Consider the following 24,549-nt stretch of genomic DNA (forward strand, 5'->3'; position numbering starts at 1 on the left):
AGGCTTCCAAGAGACTCTGGCGTGTCTAGTTTTCCTAATCCCAGGGTTGGATTTGGTCCAAATCTAGACGAGGATTTGCGCGCGTATCCAGAACAGCGTCAGAAGCTGTGAGGAACTGCGATGTTACACAAGCACTCTAAAGGCTATTTCAGATCGTATAGCGAACTTGAGACGTCGCTATTCTGTTTTCGTTCACAAACTTTGATCCGTTGATTGTGTGTGGCCTGGAGCGGCGAGAGGTGTTCGAGCGAGTGTGGTGAAGCAAGATCTAGGCAGCGTGCACTGCGCCGATGGCGTCGTACGCCGGGAAGGTCGGCAGCTGCAACAACCTAGCAGGGTTCGCTGGACGCTGTGAGGAAGTTGCCAGAGAGAAGCGACAGTGGCCGAGGGTAGGTGCGATGTCGGGCGATGGATCGCGAACGATTGTCACAAACTCGGTCGCGGTTTCGAGACGAGGAGCGTGTGGACGAGCAAGGCCGATGTCTGCGCGGTTCTCCAAGATATCAACAGGAGCGCATAGCCGACGAGATGCAATGGCAATAGGGCGACGGCGAGGGAGGGTCGGCGGTGTTGTTGTTGACACTCGGCGCAAGACGGAGGGTGGAGGTGGGTGGGTGCCGTGGGTGGAGGAAAGAGCGCGGGTCCCAAGCGGCGGACTTTGGCTGAGCGTCCGAACCGGGTTTGGCGCTAGCGGCGACGCTAGCGGCGCTAGCTCACTCGGCCGCAGTGCCTTAAGGTTATGCGGTGAAGCAGGTTTGAGCGCCAAAACACCCCAGAAACACTCCCCGTATGCAAAGCCAAAGAGAAGCTCTACCTGTAATTTCCCTGCGAGTCAAGTCTGCTCCGTTGAGTTGCGTTTGGGACCCCCGATGTACGTTGCCTTGCGAGGTTCTTGCGGGTGGAGGTGTCAGGTGGACCAGCGCTGCGCATTGGCGAGCAGCGGCACGACGAACATGTTCAAGCACGACGATGTCTGAGCCAGCCAGTCAACCAGTGCCCGTGCCTGTTGGACGAAGATGCTTGGCTTCCGTCCTGAGGAGGTGCAGCGGTGCAGTGCGTTCTACAAGGGCTCGCCGCTACTGCGGGAGAGCATCTTAACGAAGCGTTGGACTCGCGCCGTTGCTGGCCAAAGCGGCCTTGCAGCGAGGTGGCGCCTCAAGGGACCAAAAATCAAGAATAGAAAAGATAGAAGCTGGTCTGCACCAGGGCTTCAGCATAGAAAGAGCAAGGCGCGTCGACAGCAGTCCAATGGATGGCCGAGCTGCTGTGGTGCCGTCCCGAATTGTAGAACGCGTCTTGGGCCCAAGCTCGTGCTAGCGCGTTTCTTTCGTGCCGTGCATCGCAGCTACCTTATTCTCCCACATCTACCAGCGGGAGGCTCTCGCAACCGTGGATGGCGCAAGAAAGTCACCGGCGCCGCTTCGCAAGAGAACCGACAGCTTCCTCTATTCGCCCCAGCACGCGTTGTTTGTTTGTGCCATCGAGCGACAACTGACCCTTCAGTTGCGAAGCGCAGCACTCAACGCTTTCTCGCGCGCCATCAATCCATGGCAGTGCAGTGCATCGCATTAACCTGCCCTCGAGAATGACAGAGTGCATGAGCCTGCTCCCGCGCCCTGCGCACGAGTCGGAAGGCTTTTTGCTTTTGCACCTCACCCATGCGTCTCAGACCCCTTTGACCCTTGCCGACGGCAGCATCGCGCTCTGCCCGTCCCGAGATGTCGACATTTCGAACATTCGAATCTGCCGCGGCACCCGAGTGAATGTCAGATGTCAAGCTCCCCGCTATTTGACGTGTTTTCACCCCCCAGGGCCCAGTATCCTGATCAGCGCAGGGAGGACTCTGTTGTTGCCACTACGGGGGCATCGTCCTGCCTCGTGCTCGCCCTTTGCGTTCGATCTGGAGTGACTTGTTCATGCACCAACGCCATCTACCACGATACCGCTCTGCGGTTGGATCCCCATCTAAGGTCTCCAAGCCCGGCTCCGGCCTTGATAAGGTAGCATTGGTCGAGGTTGAAGCGCGTGGGGGTAGAGCAGCGGGTACCTGATACTCGTACAATATTCCGCGACAATCACCGTCTTATCCTTAAGTGGGAAGCTTGAAATAATATTTGGACTATCCAGCACTATCCTCCACGCAGCGTTGTTCACGAACGGAGCGGATCTCCCTGAAATGGACATACAGCACCGTTGTCTCTTCGGAAGTGGGAACGGCGTAGGACTTCACTGAAGCTCGCAATTCTCTAACACACGAGTAGGGTAACAATATAGCATTTGCACTGATGGCATCTCTGCTACATGTCACGAGCTCCAAGTAGATTGTCAAAGTCATGCTTCTACCCACAGCTTCATTACCAGAGGCCAAGCATTGAACTACATCACGTGTATCCACAATCATCACATCTCACATCTCACGTCTCACATTGGTGAGCTTACTAGCAAGCGCAACGTCATGTCTTATAGTACTACTACTTCTGTCTGCTCTTCTCGCTGTTCCTTTTGCTCTTCGTGGACTTCGCGCTCTTCGCAACCTTCGCTGCCTGAGCCATCTTCGCCCTCAGCTTCAGTACGCATCCCAATAACGTGTTCGCACCCACGAACGGGACGCCACAGACCCGCAGCCGGAGATCCACATCCACGAACCTGACCGGCGAGAAGCCTTTCTTCCTGGGCTTGACCCGCTTTGTCTTTTTCTTCCAGTCACCATCCTTCCCGTTCACGTCCGCCTTGCCAGAAGCCCGCCCATTCTTCGCCGTCGTAGCGGCCTTCCCTCGTCCCTCCCCAGCACGCTTGACCCCCTCAGCCTCCCTCACGACCTCCCCCTTCTTCGCTCGGCCCATCATGCCCCATCGTTGGCCTATCCTTAGATCCGCCCCGCCGCCTCGCCGCGACGCCCGTTCCGCATCACGCTCCGCTTCCCGGGGTAGTTGAACGGGCGGTCCCAGCTGCGCTGCGCGTTGCTGACGGCGCTGACGGCGCGGATGGTGCGGATCATCGAGGTCTGGGAGATGAGTTGGCCGCGCCGGAGGGAGGAGCCGTAGGCCTGGTTGGGGGGCCGGGGGTGTTAGCGGGGGGGTTGATGACAGAAGGGGTGGGGGCGAGGGTGGAGAGGGCGAGTGTTGGGTGGGGGATGTTGAGGTTGGATGGCGGATGGCGGATATTAGGGTGAGGGGGGGTTCATGAAGGGCAGGGCGGTGGGGGTTTGACGACGGTGGAAGGTGGGAGGGGTTGGGACTCCTGGGGTATGGGCCCGAAGGCAACTTGAGAGGGGAAAGCACATTGAGAAGGCATACCTGGATGGCTGCGGCTAGCGACTGGAGGTTCGCAAAGACCGGGGCGTTCATCTCGTCGTGCCATGTGCGGCCCTGAGATTCGATCGCCTGGGCAAAAGTCGGGACGGTATCGATGTACTGGGCTTCCCGTCAGCAACCAGTGGGTAGACGGCTACAGGGGATTCTGGGTTTGGGCAGCGGAGGGAAAACGTACGCTGAGGTATGTGGTCTCTATGGCGCCAGTCTGGCCATTCGTAAAGGCGTTCTGTGGAAGCGGTGTCAGTGGCCGTACAAATCGAGGGACGGACAAGCATACCTGGTCGGTTTCGAGAGATGCTTTCGAGGCGTTGATCTGAGCAGAGATGTTGGCTATCAGGTCCATGGTCGGCTGTAGACAACGTCAGCATGAATGCAGAAGCCTTCTGGTAGAGAAGCTGGACAACATACAGTGACCGGGCCGTTGTAAGCGGATGTCCCGTTGGTGATCTGCGTGCTCCAGATCTGTAGTGCGGCGTCGCTAAGGAAGGCTGTCATGGCCTGTAGGTCGGTGATGCCGTCGGAGGCTAGTACGGTTGTCGCGAAAGAGAGAACGAGGGTTGCGAAGATTGCGACGCGCATGTTGGCTGACGTGAGGAGTTGAAGGTAATGTGTATGGATGATGGAGGAATGTAGAGACAGTTTGAAAGAGGACTGGTAGGGATGCTTGCGAGAGGACGATGATGAGTGAGAAAAGAGAGAGAGAGAGAAGGAAAGAGAGGTTTGAGATGATTGGGATTTCACGAGCGCTTTTGATCGCTTGCATGCCTTCTGCTTGGAGGTAGCCACGATGGCACAGAAGCCCGCAATGGCAGGCGCGCCTTTCCATACGTACCTACAGACCGCACCTCCAATATTGCCCGGCCGTGACTTACCACTGATGATTTACCAGAAGTTTTTAAAAACAGATCCATTTGAATGCGTGGATGTTCGTCATGTCCCCAGTAGCCTTTCGAGAGAGCAGGAAGAAAGGTCGGAGCACACCTCGTCGGCAAGGGTTTAGGCCTTCGCGTGTTCTTATCACTACGCCGTTCGGTCACCGTCGCTGACCAGTAGATGTCCTTTTGCAAATTGGCTAAAGGCCAATCTCGAAGAGCAACACTGACACGGACCCTTTGGATCTTGCCCTTGCATCAGGCGTTTCATCGCTCAGCCCATGCCATGAAACCTCAGTCTCCACCGCTCCTGACGCATGCAAGACAAGGCAGTATACACTAGATTTCGTGATGCAAGGAACTATGTAGCTCATACAGCGAACACATCTACAGGAACCTGATTACCGATCCTCCACGGCGCCCCTTAGATCTATCAACTCAGCAAGTCTAGCAACGCCACCCGCGATAAGCGCCGCGCCCATTTGGTAACTCCGTACATGTGATAGGAATACAAGGGGACTTTTGCGCACAGCTGCCGGCAAATGGTAGGATGAGATGATTGAGATTCCTCGCGCGAGAGCGCTCAGATGACATCTCCAGCTGTGAAGCCACCCGGTCGTCCACCGGTGATTTCGCCGTGGACGGTGTACTCGCTGGACCATGTTGGGAACTCGCTCATGGCCGTTGGCGGCATGACTTCGGTGCTGACAACGGCGATCTTGAAGTCAGGAACCCGCGCGGCAGGAACCTCGGTGCCGTCCACCTGATGAGACGGGAGTTAGCTCTGTTGGAACTGATGTTCAGTGATGTTCAGACGGATAACCAGCTTACCTTAGTGATGCGCCATTGAAGATTCCTCTGCAAGTAAGGCACCACGATGCTCTCATCGAGACCGCCCAGCTCCCCAGCCGCCATCTTGGCTTCGAGCACTGTGCTGAGCGGGACAGTGCCGGCAGCCTGTACGCGCATGCAGCCTTGGCAGGTCGGATTCGGCATCGCGAACATAGCGTAAGTCCCTGCGAGTGTGTTGTCGTTCCACCAAGAAGCCGAATCGGCACCCGGGTTGCCCAGGAAGACGTAGACTGTGGATGAACCGAGACCGAACTTCTGGGCTTTGATGTTGACGAGATACTCCCGAGTTGCCGGGGCTGGCTCATACGACAGGTTCTTCCGATAGCCATACTGGGGAGAGCATGACTGAGAGCTGTCGTCTGCTGTCAACTCGTCGCATCCGTCCGCACGCTGCCTCTTGCGCAAGGAATCTCGCTTCTGCGGGGACATTGCCGTTGACGGTCCATACAGTTCGTTGATTGCTCTTCTCAGCACTGCCGTGTCATTGCCGGTCCCGAGCTCTGGATAAGTATAGCCGAAAGTCAAAGTGGAACGAGCGCTTTCGGATGTCCAAAAGGCACCAGATGAGTCCGAGTGAAATGGAGTCAAGGCTAGAGACGGTTAGCAACACATCCAACGCAGTGAGAGGGCCACGCTTACGCGATGACGCATCCAGAACTGTGCCCACAGGATACGACCAGGACGGTTGTGTCTGCTTCATTGGCTCAACATAACTGTCTGGGTAGAGTGCTTGCCACATTGCGAGCGTTCGATCCACCATACTGCACAGATGTAAGCCATAGCTGCAGAACTCTGTAGTCGCACTTACGTATGGTGCAGCCAAAAGACTGGATCAAAGGCCGACCACGGCAGATACCACATGTGACCTCCGATGTTGTTGTGAGGGACGTTGTGAACAGCCTCGAGACTATCCCATTTCAGTGCGTTGTCAGCTTTCCAGGCTTCGGTACCTGCATCCGTAAAGTTGTCGTACGTCGTTAGGACGTTGTAGAGTCGATCTCGCAGCATCAAGCGGTCGAAGTTCATACGTTGCACAACAATGTCGTTGCCATCGGGTGGCCGTCTGGCTCGTGGTGGGTCAGGTTGGCGTAAAGTCATGTTTTGCATTATCCATGGGATGTCAGAGATCTGCAACGGTCAGTATCAATTCTCGTACCATTCAAAAGAAGATTAGAGACTCACCCATGGCGAGAAATCGTTGGGAACAGGGTGAAACCTATACGCGTATAGCGGGTTCGGTATTACAGCGGTGCCATTCGGGAGGGTGACCTGGACGTCGCGGATAGTAAGACTGTTGGGGAAACTGTTTTCACCTACAGGCGGCGCGGCGGCCCAGTCCCAGTACGGCATGCGGAACGTTCTGGCAGCGTTCACGTAGAAGTCGTAACGAGAAGTATTGCGGAAACCAGCAACGACGTCGAGCATGTTCGCGTATAGGATTTGCTGCAAGCGGCTGTTAGTAGCGGTCATCTCATTGAAAGAGCGAGGACACACGCCTCGAAAAGGGCCAGATAGGGTCTGTGCCAAGTCAGGAAGACGTTGGACCCGTGCATGCAGTAACCGCCTTCACCACCGGGGTCACGCTCTACGCCATCCCAGGCAGTGTAAGGCAGTCCGTGGATTCCTGAGATGGGTATGCTTTAGCATTGGGCTATTGGGACATGCGATTCCGGAGAGCAAAGATTACTGACCGGCAATCTGATAGTACGATAGCTCATTGCTCTGGTCTGCCTTCTGCATGCGGTCGAGTGCGAGTAAGTAGAGATTCCATTGATCTGGCTCCTGCTGCAGCTGGCGGATCTCGAGACGAGGCTGCGGTGGTCCTCCATCCCTCACGCCAGTGACCCTGAAGGGCGGGTTCGTTGACTGCCGAGTATCAATCGCCTGCCGTGGATCAAGTGCAATGTCTTCGATGACATGCAGTCTAAGTTTGGGGTTGACGGGATTGCTCCATGTAGGCGCGCACAAAGTCTGCAAGACGAGAAAAAAGCTCAGGGTCAACGACGGCAAGCTGCAGACCATCTCGATGTAGCGACGGTTGCTGTGTTGGTGCCTGCAGCCCGACTTATAAACAGAACGAGTGGACGATCAATGACGGCAGCGAACGAGCGTTAGCCACAAAGCAATGGCAGAGGAATGATCAACGCCCATGAAAGAGTCCAAGAACAGGTTCGTGAGAGAACGGTGTTACTAAAGTCTCCGGGGCAGGCGCGTGACGAGATGCGTACGTCGTGTCAAGGAACCCCGTTAAGTAACCGCAACGGACAGAGGCGGCCGTAAAGACCCGCCCAGGCGAAGGAAAGCGGATTCAACGGGTGAAGGAAGTGAATGAAGGAGATTGAGAGAGGATTGAGAACTCCTCTGCCCGTGCGATGAAGCGAATGTGGCAGACACAAAGTCTGTAGCGTGCGGAGGCGTGGATGGATGAAGCTGGGAAGCGTAGAAGAGGAAGAGGTTCAGCCGACCGGTTCCACCGGAGTCCATCAATATATGGCAAGGCAGGCGCCATATATCTATCGATAGATCGACAGCAGCCGCTATACGCAGCGCAAACGCCTCCTTAGAGTCTAGCATCTGTGGAGGTAACACCGTTTGGAGCCATGACAGGCGTTGTGGCGTTACGTCCCCGCAGCCGTCTACTCGATGATCTACAGGTGAGCCCCTTGAGCAGATGGCGGTTGACACCAGCATTGGGAGTTTATTGGACGCTCCTGGTTCTCTTGACGGGAGCTGATATTACTGGAAGGAGGCACGGTTGGTGGTTTGACCCCGCTAGCTCCCGAACGACGATGGCGCCAACGGCCGGCCGAGCTTGCCCCTGTTTTGGACTACTGGGACGGACCAATGGAAATTCGTTCTCTAACCTCACTTTCACCGCTTCGAACGTCGCCTCTTGTCCGATTGTTCTGGGGGCAATCGAAGAACAGCGAGGGACAAAGGCAGAAACAAGTTTCAAGACCAGTGAGCTTCTGCACGATGCGGAGCCCCTGAAGCGAGAGACAGCTGTGTGTTACAGTAGCACAACGAACTCCTGCATACTGCCTTGTCGCACTTTCGCATGGCGGTTCCTGGACGAAGCAATCAGACGCAGATAGCCGCAAGCCAATGTCGGAACCAGCAGCGTGGAGATGTAACCCTCTTCGCGTTATCAAATCCAGCCTGTGGCAGCCGAGGGACGGCAACTAAACGAAGCCGTTATTTTTGTAGCAGCTTTCGTCCTCTTGAAGATTCGCATGCCGTTCCTGGGAAACTGCGCGAGGCCAGGCTGAAACTATGCTTTGTTTACCACGAGTTAAATATAAGCCACCACGCCGGACGAGCCGCGTGTGCCAGAGACAAATCAAGCTGGTATCCGAAGAGAGACGCCTGAGGCATCCCGTGATAACTCCGCCCCAAGCTGACCCTTACTCTTGGCTGCGAGACGTGCGGCCATTTCCCCGCCGATGAAAATCCATCCAACCGACAACAGAACTCCAGATCATGCCTTTCTCAACCCTTATAACAACCCTCAAGCCACCCCACCATCCTGCGCCCCGCCCTGTTCCTCACCCGCTCCAAAATCCCCAAACGCCTCATTATCCAAATCAAGTCCCAAATCATCGCCTGCACTCGTATACTCCGCCAGCGCGTCGCCCGCGCTATCCAGCGTGTCGAAAGCGCCAAAATCCGCGCCGCCAAACAGACTACCGGCGTTGGCATCGTCCGGCGGCATCGGCGCCGAGGCATCGTTTGACAGCACCGAAGCATCCTGACCGCCGCCGGCGGCGCTTGTGTTTGTGTTTGTGTCTGTGTTTGTGGTCTGTTGTACGCCGCTATCAGCACCGACAACCTGGCTTTCACCGCTCTGCTCAACGACGACCCAGTCGCCGTCTCCCGCTTTTTCGTCGACCACGTCGTTGGTTAAGCCGGTCATGTCGACGTCGACGTCGAAGTCCATGTCATCCATCGATGGCATGCCGGCGACGTCCTGTTGCCCTTCGGCGCCCAAGCCGCTATGGCTTTGGGTCTGCGCGCCTTGTGCCGGCACGGCAGAGATGGCACTTGGCGTCGCCCCGGCGGACTGATCCTGGCTTCCTGTATTGGATAGATGAGGCGGTACGAGATTTGCTGCTGGCGTTGAGCCCATGGAGTGGGTCGTGTACTGTTCAAGCAGCAAACTGTCCGCGTCCATTGTGCCATCGCCTAGGATGCCGTTCGCCGCTCCGCTCTCGAAGAAGAGGTCTGCAGGCGCGTTGCCGTTACCGTTGAGGTCGACCTGGTCGGGATCGTTCTCGACAAGGCCGCCCTTCTCGACGCAAACGACGTCTTTGCGTGGAGCGGTGGTTACGCCTAGAGTCTTCTCCACGTACTGGACAACCTCATCCACAGTCTCTTTCCCTGGTTGATGCCTCGTTTCACTGGACTCCCATACCGCATCTCGTAGCCGCTTCTCGGCCTGCATGTACGTCTTGATGCTCCGCTTCAGATCCGCCATCTTCTTCGCGTGCTCGGTTTTCATCTTTTCTATCTCTGCCTGCTCAGCCGCCATGAAAGCTGACACGCGCTTCTCGAACTCTTCAAGCTGATCCTTGTTGATGGTCTGGACACGTTGGTCTGGTGCGTTAGGCTTCGAGAGGTCTCTCATGGGTTCTGCGTTGGGTGCGTCGAAGAGACCGTCGGTAAGTTGGCTTAGTTCGCCCATGAGACCCAGACCCAGATCGACAGGCGCAATCTGTCCTGCGGCGTATGGCGAGGAAAGAATTTCCTCCATCCACTCATGATGTTGGGTATACCTCATCGTGCTGATATCGCGAGGTGTGAGATGGTCGAGCAGATCGCCCAGAGCGTGATTTTCCTCATCCTCTAAGAAAGGGTCATGCGCCATACCAGCAGTTGGCTGTACGCCGGCAGGCCCCGAGCCCGGCAACTGTGAAGGTGGCACTTGTCGTGGCCGTTTTGCAGGAGGGGGCCCGACAACGCCGCCTTGCGCTTGTGGATAATACTGCGCGTTCCTGGCCATTTGCTGCATTGGATTCGGATACGCAGCACCTACCTGTGACGGCATACCTGGCAAAGCGCCGGTGAAGTTTATCTGTGGCCAGTTGAGTCTGTCGTGGAGCATGAAGGGCTTCCGGAGAAGCTGGCCTTGGCTTTCCAGATACTGTCGCTCTGCCCTAATTCTATGCATGTCGGGGATCATGGAGATGCGGTTGACCGGATAGCGGTTCTGCGGGTCGGCCGGACCGTAGTGTACTAGCCATAGCGAGTTGTCTGGGGGTGGACCTGGCGCAGCAGGATTCTTGTTGACTATTCGAAACCGTCTTCTGCAGTGAGTTGAGATGAGCTCTCCGGGTAGATAGCCGCTTCTGTGCATGACCATCTCCATTGTCTACATCGACTCATCAGCTACGTCCGACAGCTACACTGAGCCCAAACACGCACGTATCCGCGAACTTCGATGTTGAAGGATGCTTCTGGATCGGCCCAAATGTAAGGATCGCTGGCGAATTGACGCCGCTGTGGAGACATCCACTCCAGAAATACCATGCCATCATTGGGAGGGTTGTGTAGGTAGGTCCATGCGACAGCAGCCTGGTCTTTGACGACTCGAGGTGCTTCGAGGAGGTAACTTAGGGCGTCCTCTGGGCGCAGATGGGCTAAGGTTGGGTATCGGTAGTCGGATATCAGATGTACGTGAGGAAGCTGTTCAAAGTGAAGAAACATCAGCGCTTTTCACTCGCCAGTGTTCGCTGTGGACAAGACTCACGAGGGCTGGTGGGACGCCAGCGCTTGGGTCTTGTTGCATTGTTAGACTTTGTAGTCCTGCGTGGTATGATGCGCGGTTTCCTGCCAACGGATTACCGAGTTGAAGTGGCTATGCGTGAATGCAGTGGTTGTAGGCGCGCAAGCTGATCCTTGGGCGACCACCACCGCGTCCAGCTCGAAACCGCGAATTGACTTTGCCAAGGCTTTCACGTGATCAAACAGCGTCTTATGTATGACCCAAAGTTTGGCGGCTTAAGCATGGAATATAGCTCGACGGCAGTGATCCGTGGGTCCATTGCCCTGCTGGAATACCTCAAGTGGTTACGCTTCTCACATCAGTAGTTGTTCCCACCCCTTGACGTGATTCATAGGTCCAGCTCAACCATAGGGATATCGAAAATGGGCGAGAGCCAAGCTGTAGCAACGAACTTTTAATAAGGCCCGCTACGGTTTGCACACGCAGCACCACTATCAAGAAGGCAAGTTGAGCAGGAAGATGAGTCTATGATGTTTCATTGAGTCGTCGTATCGCTAGGTAGGCATAAGCTCCTTTAGTACCTCTTGTAGTCACCCTCAGCTCCTTGCATGCAGTCAATTCCTTCCAGTCGCCAGTAATCAGCAACCCTTGATCCAAAGCCGTATTTTCGCAACGTAAGATCCGCCAAACTACCATGAAACTAGCAACGTACTCTTGATGATGCTGCCGTCCTTGGGGCATGTCAACCAAGCACCTTGAGACCGCCCTTCGTCTTGCTCTGCTTCTTCTGCACGCCCGCACCCGTGTTCGCTCCACCCCCAGCCTTGTTTCCGCCCTTGCCGTTCTTCCCGTTCCTACGCTTGTCCTGGGGCACGGTCGGCCTAATTTCAGTGGTGCTGCGCGAGATCGTCACCGGATGGCTGCCAATGTACTTCCCCTGCATCTCCTTGCCAGCCTGGAAGAAGTCGTCGCCGCTGCTAAAGCTCACGAAGCCGTATCCCTTGCTCTTAGTTGTTCGCTTGTCCCTAACCACGTGCGACTTCTGGACCGAGGCGTAGCGAGAGAAGGCCTTGAGAAGAGATTCGTCCGTCACTTCGCCTGCAAGATTGCCGATGAACAGGCGGAAGTGCGTAGGGTCCCAGTCTAACAGCGTAGAATCTTGCCAGGTTTTTCCACCACCGCTCCGTACAACGGTCTTCTGCTTGCCGTCGGCATCAGCCACCACGGCAGCAACACCAGTATCCGTATGGACGGCCGCGTTCATGTCGACGTCGCTGATGGGATTCGTTGCCGCTGCGCGTCCACCCAATGGAATGGCATTAGCCCCACCTGCCGAAGCGGAACCTTCGGCTTTGTTTCTGCCTGCTCCTTTCACTGAGGTGAAATCGTCCTTGCCAGCATATGCGCTCTGCCATTGCGCAATCTGTGCTTCGTACTCGGGGTCGAACGTAGAATCGCCGAAGCGGCCTCTAGCTGCGCCAACTCCGCGCGAAGCGCTATCCTGTTCTTGACCAGGGAGAGGGAACGGATTGCGGATCTGAGGCGGAGTCGGCTGCGCGTACGTGTCGTTAGCTTGCGGGTAGTAAGCTTGCTGTTGATAGGGATTCGCTTGAAAGCCACCGCTGGTGTAGCTGGTCTGAGGGGCCGAGTATGCGGTTGGGGGTGCTGGGTGAGCAGAGATCGACGGCTGCGATTGCCAGGTCGGGGTGCTTGATGCTACGGCGCGCGGTTTGAAGGCGGTGAAGCCGCCGTATGCACCGGAGCCTGGGCCCTTGCTGTCATTGTTTCCATAGCCTGACGCGCTGCGCGAGCCGGCCGACGGGGTGAAGGCTGGCTTGAACGACGAAGGCGGATGAGCGGATGGAGGCGGGCGCGCGGGCAGAGAAGGATGCAGAGTCGAAGAGTTGGAGCTTGACTGTGACGCTTTCAGACCTGGAGGCGGTGGATATGCCATGATGAATACGCTGCCTGTGTCGTTATTCGGTGAAGGCAAGACTTACGACCTCAAGCGTTGATCCGGCGCGCTGTGCAGGCGAAACGCTGGCTCTGTTGAGAGCTTCCAGGTGTCTAGGTATACTTGTGCAACAATGCTTGAGGTACGTAGAACTAGAAGAGCTGGGGGTGGGTGTTGTGGGTGGGTGTTGTCGAGGTTCTTGCGGTTGGTGACGGTTGGACCTTCCAGGCCGTTCTGTGAAGCAGACGGCACAACCTTGAAAAGGGACTAGCGCGTAATTACTAACGCTTACGCAGCACATCAAGGCTACAAGGCAACTGTCTCGCAACTCCAGCAGCATTCGAAGATGGAAGCAGACATGGTTAGGATTTGTGATATGGAGGCCGGATTGTGAGGCAGCTTTACGCAACAGGAAGCTTCAACAGAGTTCAAAGGCCGCTCGCTCGCTATCGCCGTGCTCAAGGCCGGCCAGAGAGCCCGTGTGCTCAATTGAGCCTTGCAACAGAGCTTCTCCGGCGGAGGCTTTTCACACGAATGAGGATTGGGTAAGCTGCAGCCGTTCATAGGCCGACAGCTCGCACCCGTGCGGTCATTGGGTCATTGGCGGACAAGGCGGGCGGAACAGAAGCTTGGGAGTCGGAATCGCGAACTTTGGTGGGATATTAGAACGCCGGCCCCATATATTCCTACACAACAATTATCCTCCACGCACTCCTGCCACACCTTCCTTTGTTCACTGCTACACTGAACACCACTTTGCTACAGCAGACACACACATCAACCGCCATCATGAGCTCTGAAACCGCAGTGTAAGTTGATTCCAGCGCCGTGCTGCCCCTCCTCTGCCCCGCTATCGTCATGTCGATTTCTTTTCCTCAGCCCACAGCTCGACGGACTGTGAGAGCGGGCCGCAATTTCAACCATTGCAAACTGTAGCGACCCTCTAGAGATCACTATCCGTCTTCCTCGTCTTCCTACAGCTCACAGATGCCTTGACTGACTGTAGCGCGCGCCTTGCCCGCATCGACGTGGGCGGGCCTGCGCATTCTGCTCCCAGTGGTGACTTCGGTCTCATCGGTTTGGCCGTCAGTGAGTGTTATCCGCGCGGTTCCGGCGTCAGTGCATGCTAACGTGTATACAGTGGGCCAGAACCTGATCATGAACGCGGCTGATCACGGTATGATGTTTAGCCTAGCTTTCCGCAGAACTCCGCTGACAGAACTTAGGCTTCACCGTCGTTGCTTTCAACCGAACCGTCTCGAAAGTCGACCGGTTCTTGGAAAATGAGGCCAAGGGCAAGTCCATTATTGGCGCCCACTCGATACAGGAGTTTGTACAGAAGCTCAAGAAACCGCGAAGGATGATGATGCTTGTCATGGCGGGCAAGGTTTGTCACACGGGCGACCCTTCGCGCTTATCCAAGATGCTAAGGTGCCATAGCCCGTCGACGACTTCATCGAGCTGCTCCTGAACGAGGGCGGTGTTGAGGAGGGTGATATCATCATCGACGGTGGTAACTCCCACTACCCGGACACCAACCGCAGGACAAACTACCTGAAGGCCAAGGGTATCCGCTTCGTCGGAACCGGCGTGTCTGGCGGCGAGGAGGGCGCTCGTTACGGCCCTAGCATCATGCCGGGTGGTAACGAGGAGGCGTGGCCGTACATCAAGGATGTGCTCCAGAGCATTGCTGCTAAGAGCGATGGCGAACCCTGCTGCCAGTGGGTCGGTGACGAGGGTGCTGGCCACTACGTCAAGATGGTCCACAACGGCATCGAGTACGGTGATATGCAGCTGATCTGCGAGGTAAGCTTGTATTCGACTGAGCCCGCAAGATTGGCGGCCCCGTCGCAGGTTTTAAGCTGACCTTGCATTGCAGGCGTACGACATCATGAAGCGCGGTCTCGGTCTGTCGAACAGCGAGATGGGTGACGTCTTTGACAAGTGGAACCACGGCGTTCTCGACTCTTTCCTCATCGAGATCACCCGCGATATCATGAAGTTCAATGATGATGATGACACCCCTCTGCTTGAGAAGATTCTCGACTCGGCCGGTCAGAAAGGTACCGGCAAGTGGACTGCCATCAACGCGTTGGATCTCGGCATGCCTGTCACTCTGATCGGTGAGGCCGTCTTCGCTCGATGCCTCAGCTCTCTGAAGGCCGAGCGCGGCCGCGCGGCGAAGATCCTTGATGGACCGACACCGAAGTTCGAGGGCGACAAGCAAGAATTCCTCGACAACTTGGAGCAGGCTCTCTATGCCTCAAAGATCATCTCCTATGCCCAAGGTTTCATGCTGATCCAGAACGTAAGCAAACAAGCACACATCCCCCATCTGGTGAGAAGTCATACTGACTTGCACATTTCAGGCCGCCAAGCAATACTCATGGAAGCTGAACAAGCCAGAGATCGCACTTATGTGGCGTGGTGGCTGCATCATCCGCTCAGTCTTCCTGAAGGACATCACGAGCGCCTACCGCAGCAACCCCGACCTCGAGAACCTCCTGTTCGACGACTTCTTCAACAAGGCCATCCACAAGGCGCAGCCTGGCTGGAGAGACATCGTCAGCAAGGGTGCTCTCTGGGGTATCCCCACTCCTGCTTTTAGCACTGCCTTGAGCTTCTTCGATGGGTACAGGGCGAAGGATCTCCCAGCGAACTTGCTGCAGGCTCAGCGTGACTACTTCGGTGCTCACACCTTCAGGATCAAGCCCGAGTACGCGAGCGAGAAGTACCCAGAGGGCAAGGACATCCACGTCAACTGGACCGGAAGGGGAGGCAATGTGTCCGCTTCCACCTACACTGCGTAAGGCAATAGATAGTTGCTGGGAGATAGCGATGCACAACCACGGTTCCAAGGCGGCGGAGGAAGTAGAATGACGGGATGAGTCAGATGTTGATAGCACCAAATGCAATCTATGGCAGAACTGAACCATCTCGTCGTTACGGAAACTCAACATATGATGATGATGCAGAAAAAAAAAATGGCAAAAGGCCGCCCGCCCAGAAGGCCGATCCGGAGGAAAACTCGCCGAAGCTACCTTGGTAGTTTTCTTACTCAGACCCCAGAAAGCAACTAAACCCAGAATGATGCAAGTAAGAACTGAATCAAACGCGATCTTGTGGACTCGTCCATCAGACTTGCTCGACAGGCTACAAAATCAGCAAAGACTCATTTCTGAGAAAACCCCTGCCGTAATGGGAATTTTTTTCCGGCGCCTAGATGTTAATAGTTCCAGAAGTAAGAATCGAACCGACGCCTTTGAATTTCAATAACGCCGTAAGGCAAACCAACGCCGTAAAGAAGTTCGAGCCAAGTCATTACCTACTTGACAAGCACCCCAACCGGCCACAGTCATTACCTACTAGGCGGAGACGAAACCTAGGCTTAGTGGATTGTATAATGTTGCTTGAATATCAGGTACTGCCAAAGCCCGCTGAGCCCGCCGCCCCTGTCGACCCGAAGATATTTTTCGAGCGCAAAACTTCCGGACAAAACGGATGGTAATCCTCGCAGCACTTCGGGCCTAGTCGGAGACGGCATGGCATCTGCCGTTCTGCTGACGCTCTTAAGCTTCGAGAGCTGCAGCCGGTCCATGGTTCCGATATCCAACAACAGAAGAAGCTGACTGAGACTGTGAGATGGTGGGTTATATTGCGGCGCACGCTCTCATTGCTTCTCAGGCCTGGGGGATTGCCCGACTGGCGGAGGAGCTTCTACCACAAGCGCTTCCACTCTCCCAGCAACGCTTCCCCGCTCGATCCGCTCATGGGGTACCTCTCGAGCCCCAGATGATGGAGTCCATGAGAGCATACGGCGACGTATCTTGGTCCAGAGCAACGCTCGGCGAATAGTTACGGACCAGCGCTTCATCGAAGCCAAACGGCGCATCCGAATCACGCGAAGCGCAACCTGTGGCCGGTGTAGCGCTCACGACATTCTGCACCGCACCCATCGGCTGCACCATAAGCTTTCTCAAGGCAGATAGGGACCTCGTAATTGGCGCAGACAGCTCGGCCGGGTCGACCTTTGAGGTGACTTCCGAGAGAACCGCGATCAGGCTGTTCAGCAGAGCGCGCGCTCGTTCATTCCGTGACGGCTCCCCTAAAATGCCCAAGAGGAGGGCTGAGCTCAGGGACCGGTGAACAGCGGCCCAGGACCGGGTGGCGAAGACCGTCACGTTCTGCAAGCCGAGGAAAGCTTCGACCGTGTTCGCCAGGTTGTCGATGCAAGTCTGCCGATGCGTTCGCAAGAGATCGTGTTCCGCCAGGGGGCTGATGGCGGGCCGGCACAGCTCTGAAGTGTTGTAGGAGAGGTGGAGGTACAGAACCCAATGCTCCAGCTGGTCTTGCGTTGACCTGCATCTCCGTGAGTCTTTCAGGTAGTCCGCCGCATCGGTCATAATCTCCTGGAGTTCCTTCTTGTAGTCGGTGATTCGGAGCAGGGCGTCGTGAGAGGTTTGTGGCTTCGCCCGGTCTCGAACAATGTCGAGGCCGACTTTACAAACCCTGTACATGCACTCGTCGAACGGTCTGTTACCTGGCGTTGAGGACGGGCCCCTAGGAATGGGGTAGTTGATAGTCTTCTCGGAGGAAGCGCGATCGTAGGATATACTAATCAGGGACTCTTGCCAGCATATGGCCCACCTGAGAATTCTATCAGCTTACGGCTTCGCCGGTGTTACTCGGTGGGATTCAGCGCCGTGCTCTTACCATGTGCGAGACTTTACATGTCTCGTTGCCGCTGGAGTGGTGGCAGGGCATCGACGGTGCAGACCTAGTGTTTGTGCCAATCTAACGTTTAAACCAAGTAATGACCAGGCGACACCAGGGTTCATATTGTTGGAGATGACGTTGCCCAGAGCCAACAGAGTCTGAATCGTCTCAAGAGTTGGACTGGACAAGAAGTTGGTTAATCGCAGGCACTCGAAGCTACAACAAACTATGAGTAGTGAGCACGGGGTCAGAAGATGCGCCATACGTTAACAGCTCCCACCAGGACGAGCCAGTCATACGCATCGAGTAGATGATACTATAGGAAAAGACGCACCATATACTTGAGAAGTTAACTCCCTCTCTTTCCTTGGCAGGCTGGAACATTGGCATCCAGAAGCCAGTGCAGCAAAGAGCATGCCGGCCCAGTGCAGACTCTTTCCGTATATGGACTGCTCGGTAACATCATTGCCATCCCCGGGCTGACAGCTTGCGCGGTTCAGAAGGAAGAGGAGCAGCTCAGATTCAAATGTTTCGACGTCGGCAACAGCAGGATAGACCACATGAGCTATCTCGCGGTAGTGCCTGAAGAAGCTCATGCACTCGGAGTCGCTTGGTAACGCCCGGGCAAGCTCATTGACCTTTGCTCCATGCGGCAGACCCCACAGGTCTACGAACGGGTATGTCGCGTTCTCGTTGTCCAGGCCGAATATCGGTAGTATGCTCTTTCCAAGAAGCTCCTTCACCTCTGGCCGATCGTGCTCCCCTCTGCCCAGCGCAAGTACTAAAGCTGCCACCGAGCTGCCACCTAGATGTACAGTCTGACCGGTCAAGTCGTTCTGCGTGTGGATCCCTTGACTGCTAATATACCGGCTTTCGCTATCCATGGCAAGGCCTGAGGGCGTGCTTGTTCCGGGCGAGTGGCCGGCCGCGCTAGCAGTCCCATGCTGCTCAGAAGCATGTTTTATAATGCCTTTCAGCTCAGCCAGCGACTTCTCCATTGTATTGAGCTTGGAGCACAATCGGTCCCACTCTTCTCGCGACAGCATCACTGTTGAACCGCTGTTGCCGTATGTGGCGGCCGCGCCGTTGTGATACTCTGAAGGTGCATCTCGGTAGCCGTTTCCCGTGTTCGGTCGCTTCGCTGGCGGGTGATTCTCCGAGGGAGGATGATAAGTACAGAGCTCGGGATGTTCTCGCACTACGGACGTCAGCAGTTATACAGCTTTGAACTGCCGCGATGGGTCGACAATGGATGGGCAAGAAAGAGCACTGACCGACACATGTTTTACACGGAACTTGCTGATCGCATTTGACCTTTCTCTGACGGCAGGGATAACAGCTTTTGTACTCTCGTGCCTTCCTCTTTCTGCGCAGGATCTCATCAACATCAGATCGAGGCGTTTCCTGTAGTAACTGAGGACTTGAGCCCCCCGGATCATCCATGGTCCTGTGTAGGATCTCATCAACGCCGGACCGGGGCGTTTCTTGCAGGAATTGTTGGAGACTTGGGTTCCCCTGGCCGTCCATGTCGATATGCTCTGACTTCAGCGGCGTCCGCTCCATCTACCTAGGTACTTCAGAGGGGTTGGGGAGATGCGGTTGTTGCGAGACGCCCCACGTTCAGATCCCTGTACGTGTCGGCAGGGTTCGCTGAAGAGTACATTACCGCAGCCAATCCAACATCACAGATATAAAACTGGTTAATTCAGGCATTCATTCTGGCTCGAGAGACAACTTCGATGATCCACGCAGTCACAGCATCAATATCTAACATGATCATTAGTCCAATTCAGGCACGATTTTTGCATAAACTACGCAGCTAGCTGAGATGCCGCAAGGGACTTCCACCCAGCTTCGACCCTGCGTTCGGAACAGTATTTTGAGGCATGAGTAACAACATTTACTTTCCTTACAAGTAGTCTAGGATACCTGCGGGTATGAACATCCAGACGCTAAGTAATAATCAAGTTGGATATGCCATCAGGAAGTGAGCGGCCTCAGCCGCCAGAGTAGCCCGTGCCGTTTACAGATTGGCCGATTGCCTATATGTGTCGCGCAACCACCACAAGCGAGAATCGCGGTAGGGACTATAGTTGAAGGGTTCCGCACTTTAGAGACAGCATTTTGCTGGACACTGTCTGGAGGGACTTCAGTCTAGATGAGGAAGGATTCATTTAAGTATACTCAAAAGTTAGCAGCCATGAAGTTTAGGCGCTCAGCATATTGGGGGGTTTGATGGTCAGGCGCGCATTCATAAAGAATGTTATATTGTCCCGTATAGCGGGCGACGTGACGCTCGTAGAATGGAAATAGCACACGGAAGAAGGATCCTACACATAGTTAAATATCATTACTGACAGCTTTTAAAGCTATGAGACTGCTATTAGGGTCGAGAGAACACGAGCAAACACTCTTTACCTGCCGGAATGTTGATACCGGATTGCCTAAAGCCCTTGCCCTTACCTTTCCGGCAATGGATGGATACCTGTATCGTGGCGGCGACAAGGCGAAGGTCCGTAGACCTCTCATCGATATCGCTCATTGCGAAGACATCGACGGCCTTCGACGGTCTAGCAAATCATACCACTTATCAGAAGATCTGAAATCGTGATAAACAAGTAGTCAATCAGGATCACGGAAACTTGAAAACGACTATCTATACATGTTCCCTTGGTTTACCGCCCCCATCAGGAGCCGCTTCCATGGGTACGAACGCAAGAGTATGAACGGAAGTGTGTCGATATTGTCAACGCTCCGGTCCAGTAAAGATGCCTACAACGGCCAAACACAATGATGAAAATCTGTTGCTGTTCGAAAATTCGGCAAGCACTCTAGGCAGGAGATGGAAGCAAGAGCAAGCACTGCACCTATTTCGGAAATCCTTGAAGACTGCCGGCACTCACATGTGGCACCACGCATGTCGAAAGAAAACCTTGCGAGTGGCGGCAGGTAGCTGTAGTTTAAAACCGAGTGAATGAACACGATGAGCTACTAACCTTGCTCCACTGTTTATCAGTAATACGAAAAAACCTGAACAGAACGAGGGCTCTTCATAATGACCACTTCCACAGATATCGCAAGCTTCCCGGACTGGGTGGGATGCATGTCTTGGCGGCATGAAGAACCATTTGACTCGACTCTAGACTGCCGCCGTGGCCATATGGTACGTGTTGACATCTTAGCATCTGAAGTTCCCGTTGCTCTAACAAGATGCCGGTATCCTCTCTAGCCATTGGGCTCTGATAAGCGTACAATCCAGCCGCTTCAGGTTGCTGAGCTCAGCGTCGTGAGCCACCGGATGTCTACTCTGGATAAGTAACGTTACCGTCCATGGATCTGTGAAGTGTCTCGCAGCGGCTGGCAGAAAACAGCTGCAAGTAAGCATGCACGTGATGGAAGCCCAGCATGAAGCCTGGTGGAGAAACCTCCAAGCCGGTACCGAGTGTGATTGGAACTTTGCGAGATCTAGTGCCCTATTGGTCGACGGTAAGAGCCCTTTTATGCAGCCACCTGGTTCGCAGGCCATGCCGATGCTGGGCGCATCACCTCGTCGTAGAGACCGAAGAAGTCCTTTGGTCCGCTCGGCATGTTAATCATCAGGAGCTGTCGCTCGCCGGACATCTGAGCCGCCGTGTCGGTGTCGAGAACAAACGCGTCTTTGACTCCATTGACCTGATCGAGGCAAAGCGGCATTAGGCGTACAGAGACAGCCAGGAAACATGCTCGAGGTGATGCCTGCTCCCAGACTGCAACCCGTGAGCTGGTCACTGAACGCCTGGGCGCATTGAGACCGGTTGAGCGAGTACCATGGACAGGAGATATGACAACTGCCGTTCGAGGCGGATAGCAGCATCACCCACAGCCTACTCGTACCTATTACATGGGGATACCCAGGTGGGTTGGAGCGACAGGGGGGTCAGAGTGGTGGTTTTGCCTTAGCGGCGCGGGATCTTGGGAAGCGCGATGGCTTGTGCGGCTTCTTTCCCGTCTGCAATCATCCAACGTCAACCCTCCTGCAGCTGCCGAGTGTGTACGAGTAGCAGTGACAGTCATCGTTCATCGTTTGAAATCGCGAAAGGCATTGCCCCACCCCTTCCTCGACCTTAGCCGTGACCGAGACCAGGCCCTCGGTACTCGCACCGAACTTTCCACCATCCTCGCGCAAGCACGAGGTAGACGCGGCTGCACTCACAGCGCCTTCCTGCGCGCCCCCCTTCACTCGAGGGTACGTAAAACCCTCCTCCGTGCGCTCATTGGTGTGGTGGTCGAGGTGGAGGGCAGTCTCGTCATCCCGTTTGGATCGAGGCTCAGCGCGGAGTCGGCGTCGGCGGCAGCGGCAGCAAGGAGAGACAAGGCAAAAAGCCAGGCAAACTACTCGTTTGTTGCATCGGTCCCTCAGGCGTCTGGGACCCGCTCGCGAGCCTGTCCAGCTGCCCAGCCATATCGCTGTTGTCCATATTGTGCCGTCTGTTGTCCAATCCGGTTGGCTGTCGCTGATACTCAGCAAAGTTAGCAGGATCCACGCTCTCCAGCAGCTGCGACTGATCCCTGTCCGCGTCCCAGGACAGCCCCCATCCTGCAGACAAAGCGAGAAACCGTTACCTCTACTTGGAGCCTTCCTTATCCACCGCTACAATGGGTAAGTCTTCTCACCTTCCCACTTCACCGTCGCGCTTGGCTGGCGATCCGCTTCACACTGTCTTTTCTCCAACTCGCGCCCTGATCCGCATCCCAAACGCCCAGCGGCTCACAGACTTACTCTAATCTCCAACCCCAGATTCAAGCGACAACTACCGTCCTGTAAGTTGTGTCTCCCAATACCTGTCCGCGCAGTTCCACCTGTTCCCCCCCAGGACACAGCTCAGGAATTCAAATCGGCAGCACTCATGCTCGACGGGTTTCCTCGGTTGAGCTCGCGTGTTGAGAAAGGGCAGCAGCAAGCGACGGAACGTTGCCGCTAGCTTAACTTGATCTCGGAACAGACACCTTCACCGCAACCCATCTCGCAACCACCAACTCCTTCCACCTCATCGATGGAAGCAGCACGCACTTACGAATCACAGCGCGACAGATCCCGCTCGCCTCGACGCCGCTCAAGAAGTCCACGTCGCAGCCGTCGCTCCTACTCCTCGCGCAGTCGCTCCCGCAGTCGTGACGACTATCGACGCAGCGACCGCCGCTCTCGTTCTCCCATCGGAGGTGCCGCAGGTGCGTCGGGTGGATATTCAAACTCATACGGAGCTGCAGCGCGGGCACCGCCACGAAACCCCGAAGATCGTGCTGTCGCGAAGGAACACATGATGCAGAACCTACGGGAATCGAGTCAGCAAGACCGTCGCGTCTATGTTGGCAACTTGTCCTATGACGTCAAGTGGCATCACCTCAAAGATTTCATGAGACAGGGTGAGCGCGCATTCGACCCTTGTGTGCGATGTTGCTGCTAACTGATGGGCAGCCGGAGAGGTCCTGTTCGCCGATGTGCTGTTACTTCCCAATGGAATGTCGAAGGTGGGCGCCAATACATGATATGGCTGGTTTTCTGGCTCTTTTTGGTTATTTGAGGACGTTGGATTGACGGGTTGGACGGTTGTCCGCGGGTTATGTAGGGATGCGGGTAAGCCGCCCTCACACCTCTATCTCTGCATCACTTTCTCACAACAAGCAGGATTGTGGAATATGCTACAAAAGAGCAAGCCCAACAAGCGGTCGCGACGCTCAGCAACCAAAACCTCATGGGTCGTCTCGTCTACGTTCGCGAGGTACGTTGTCTCGGTTCAACCTCTGCATCACAACCCTACACCTGGATCTATCTCTTTGAAAGCACGTAACTAATGATTGTGTGGACACCAGGATCGCGAATCGGAGCCTCGGTTCTCAGCACCTCCCGGTGCCGCTCGCGGCGGATTTGATGGCGGTATGGGTCGCGGCGGCTACGGCGGCGGCGGCGGCTTCGGTGCTGCTCCTGGAGGTGGCGGACGCCAGATCTACGTCTCCAACGTCTGTCCCCTTATCCTCTCGATACCCCTACACTGAAGAAGTTGACATTGACTCTCCTGCGTAGCTTCCTTACAATGTAGGCTGGCAAGACTTGAAGGATCTGTTCCGCCAAGCTGGTACGTTACACTTTCAGATGGACAACGCTTTGGAGGTAGCACGGCGGAGGGCTACCTCGCAGTCACTAATTATTTCACAGCTCAGCAAGGCCAGGTCCTTCGTGCCGACGTCCACATTGCTCCTGACGGTCGCCCCAAAGGCTCCGGCATCGTCGCTTTCGAGTCACCGGAAGATGCCCGCAATGCAATTCAACAATTCAATGGCTACGAATGGCAAGGCCGTAACCTCGAGGTCCGAGAAGATCGCTTCGCTGGACCACCCGCTGGCGGATTCGGTCGTGGTGGCTTTGGCGGCGGGTTCGGAGCTCGTGGTGGTGGGTTCGCAGGTCGCGGTGGCGGCTTTGGCGGCCGTGGTGGCTTCGGGGGAGGCTTTGGAGGCCGGGGTGGCTATGGCGGTGGCGGTGGCGGTGGCGGTGGCGGCTACGGCGGTCCTCCTGGCGGCTACGACGCGGGTGCTTCATCGGCTCCTCCAAACCCATTCACTGATCATGCAACCGCTGGCAACGAGCGCGGACCAATCATCTACGTCCGCAACGTACGTCCTCCCTTATCACTTTTTCTACTGTCGCTGACTGCAGTAGCTGCCATGGTCGACCAGCAACGAAGATCTTGTAGAGCTGTTCACCACGATCGGCAAGGTCGAACGCGCCGAGATACAGTATGAACCCAACGGACGCTCACGCGGCACCGGTGTAGTGGAGTTCGATACGGCTGACAACGCGGACACCGCTATCTGTAAGCTCCCTAGCACGGTCGGCTTAGGGGGTTGACAACTGCTAACTATCTCACAGCCAAGTTCACCGGCTATCAGTATGGCGGTCGCCCCCTCGGCCTCTCGTACGTCAAGTACTCCAACGTCAGCAACGGAGATGCCATGGAGGGAACCGAAGCTACCGGCGGGCTTACTCAAGATCAGATCATGTGAGCCGTTGATGGTGCATGATACTGCAGCGTCTTACTTCGGATCTCGCCTAGAGCATTTTTGATCTCGGGAACTGTCTTTCCT

General features: G+C 55.6%; 8 protein-coding genes across 8 annotated transcripts; 2 read left to right on the forward strand and 6 right to left on the reverse strand.

Annotated features, from left to right (window-relative positions):
* Positions 1-2,471: 2,471 nt before the first annotated feature.
* W97_03013 (uncharacterized protein) lies at positions 2,472-2,843 on the reverse strand (the record flags this gene model as incomplete). The annotated part of the gene is made up of 1 exon (XM_007780912.1): positions 2,472-2,843. One exon carries the CDS (start codon positions 2,841-2,843, stop codon positions 2,472-2,474), a length of 372 nt encoding a protein of 123 aa, XP_007779102.1.
* Positions 2,844-2,866: 23 nt separating this feature from the next.
* W97_03014 (uncharacterized protein) lies at positions 2,867-3,893 on the reverse strand (the record flags this gene model as incomplete). Its single annotated transcript, XM_007780913.1, has 5 exons — positions 2,867-3,046; positions 3,297-3,413; positions 3,490-3,540; positions 3,592-3,663; positions 3,723-3,893. The coding sequence occupies 5 exons, from the start codon at positions 3,891-3,893 to the stop codon at positions 2,867-2,869; spliced, it is 591 nt and encodes a 196-aa protein (XP_007779103.1).
* An 876-nt stretch (positions 3,894-4,769) lies between these two features.
* Positions 4,770-7,060, reverse strand: W97_03015 (uncharacterized protein; the record flags this gene model as incomplete). The annotated part of the gene is made up of 7 exons (XM_007780914.1): positions 4,770-4,949; positions 5,018-5,628; positions 5,678-5,799; positions 5,847-6,166; positions 6,221-6,491; positions 6,533-6,662; positions 6,730-7,060. 7 exons carry the CDS (start codon positions 7,058-7,060, stop codon positions 4,770-4,772), a joined length of 1,965 nt encoding a protein of 654 aa, XP_007779104.1.
* A 1,486-nt stretch (positions 7,061-8,546) lies between these two features.
* W97_03016 (uncharacterized protein) lies at positions 8,547-10,823 on the reverse strand (the record flags this gene model as incomplete). The annotated part of the gene is made up of 3 exons (XM_007780915.1): positions 8,547-10,406; positions 10,460-10,720; positions 10,785-10,823. The coding sequence occupies 3 exons, from the start codon at positions 10,821-10,823 to the stop codon at positions 8,547-8,549; spliced, it is 2,160 nt and encodes a 719-aa protein (XP_007779105.1).
* A 679-nt stretch (positions 10,824-11,502) lies between these two features.
* Positions 11,503-12,714, reverse strand: W97_03017 (uncharacterized protein; the record flags this gene model as incomplete). Its single annotated transcript, XM_007780916.1, has 2 exons — positions 11,503-12,535; positions 12,581-12,714. The coding sequence occupies 2 exons, from the start codon at positions 12,712-12,714 to the stop codon at positions 11,503-11,505; spliced, it is 1,167 nt and encodes a 388-aa protein (XP_007779106.1).
* A 789-nt stretch (positions 12,715-13,503) lies between these two features.
* Positions 13,504-15,524, forward strand: W97_03018 (6-phosphogluconate dehydrogenase, decarboxylating 2; the record flags this gene model as incomplete). The annotated part of the gene is made up of 7 exons (XM_007780917.1): positions 13,504-13,523; positions 13,721-13,803; positions 13,856-13,891; positions 13,941-14,101; positions 14,155-14,520; positions 14,594-15,022; positions 15,084-15,524. 7 exons carry the CDS (start codon positions 13,504-13,506, stop codon positions 15,522-15,524), a joined length of 1,536 nt encoding a protein of 511 aa, XP_007779107.1.
* A 957-nt stretch (positions 15,525-16,481) lies between these two features.
* Positions 16,482-18,957, reverse strand: W97_03019 (uncharacterized protein; the record flags this gene model as incomplete). The annotated part of the gene is made up of 4 exons (XM_007780918.1): positions 16,482-17,361; positions 17,428-17,656; positions 17,765-18,628; positions 18,705-18,957. 4 exons carry the CDS (start codon positions 18,955-18,957, stop codon positions 16,482-16,484), a joined length of 2,226 nt encoding a protein of 741 aa, XP_007779108.1.
* Positions 18,958-22,727: 3,770 nt separating this feature from the next.
* On the forward strand, positions 22,728-24,468 carry W97_03020 (uncharacterized protein; the record flags this gene model as incomplete). The annotated part of the gene is made up of 9 exons (XM_007780919.1): positions 22,728-22,833; positions 22,886-22,938; positions 23,037-23,044; positions 23,096-23,189; positions 23,281-23,427; positions 23,492-23,543; positions 23,624-24,078; positions 24,125-24,278; positions 24,335-24,468. The coding sequence occupies 9 exons, from the start codon at positions 22,728-22,730 to the stop codon at positions 24,466-24,468; spliced, it is 1,203 nt and encodes a 400-aa protein (XP_007779109.1).
* Positions 24,469-24,549: the final 81 nt, after the last annotated feature.

This window comes from Coniosporium apollinis (genome assembly GCF_000281105.1).
Source record: "Coniosporium apollinis CBS 100218 chromosome Unknown supercont1.12, whole genome shotgun sequence".
Lineage (NCBI taxonomy): Eukaryota > Fungi > Ascomycota > Dothideomycetes > Coniosporium > Coniosporium apollinis.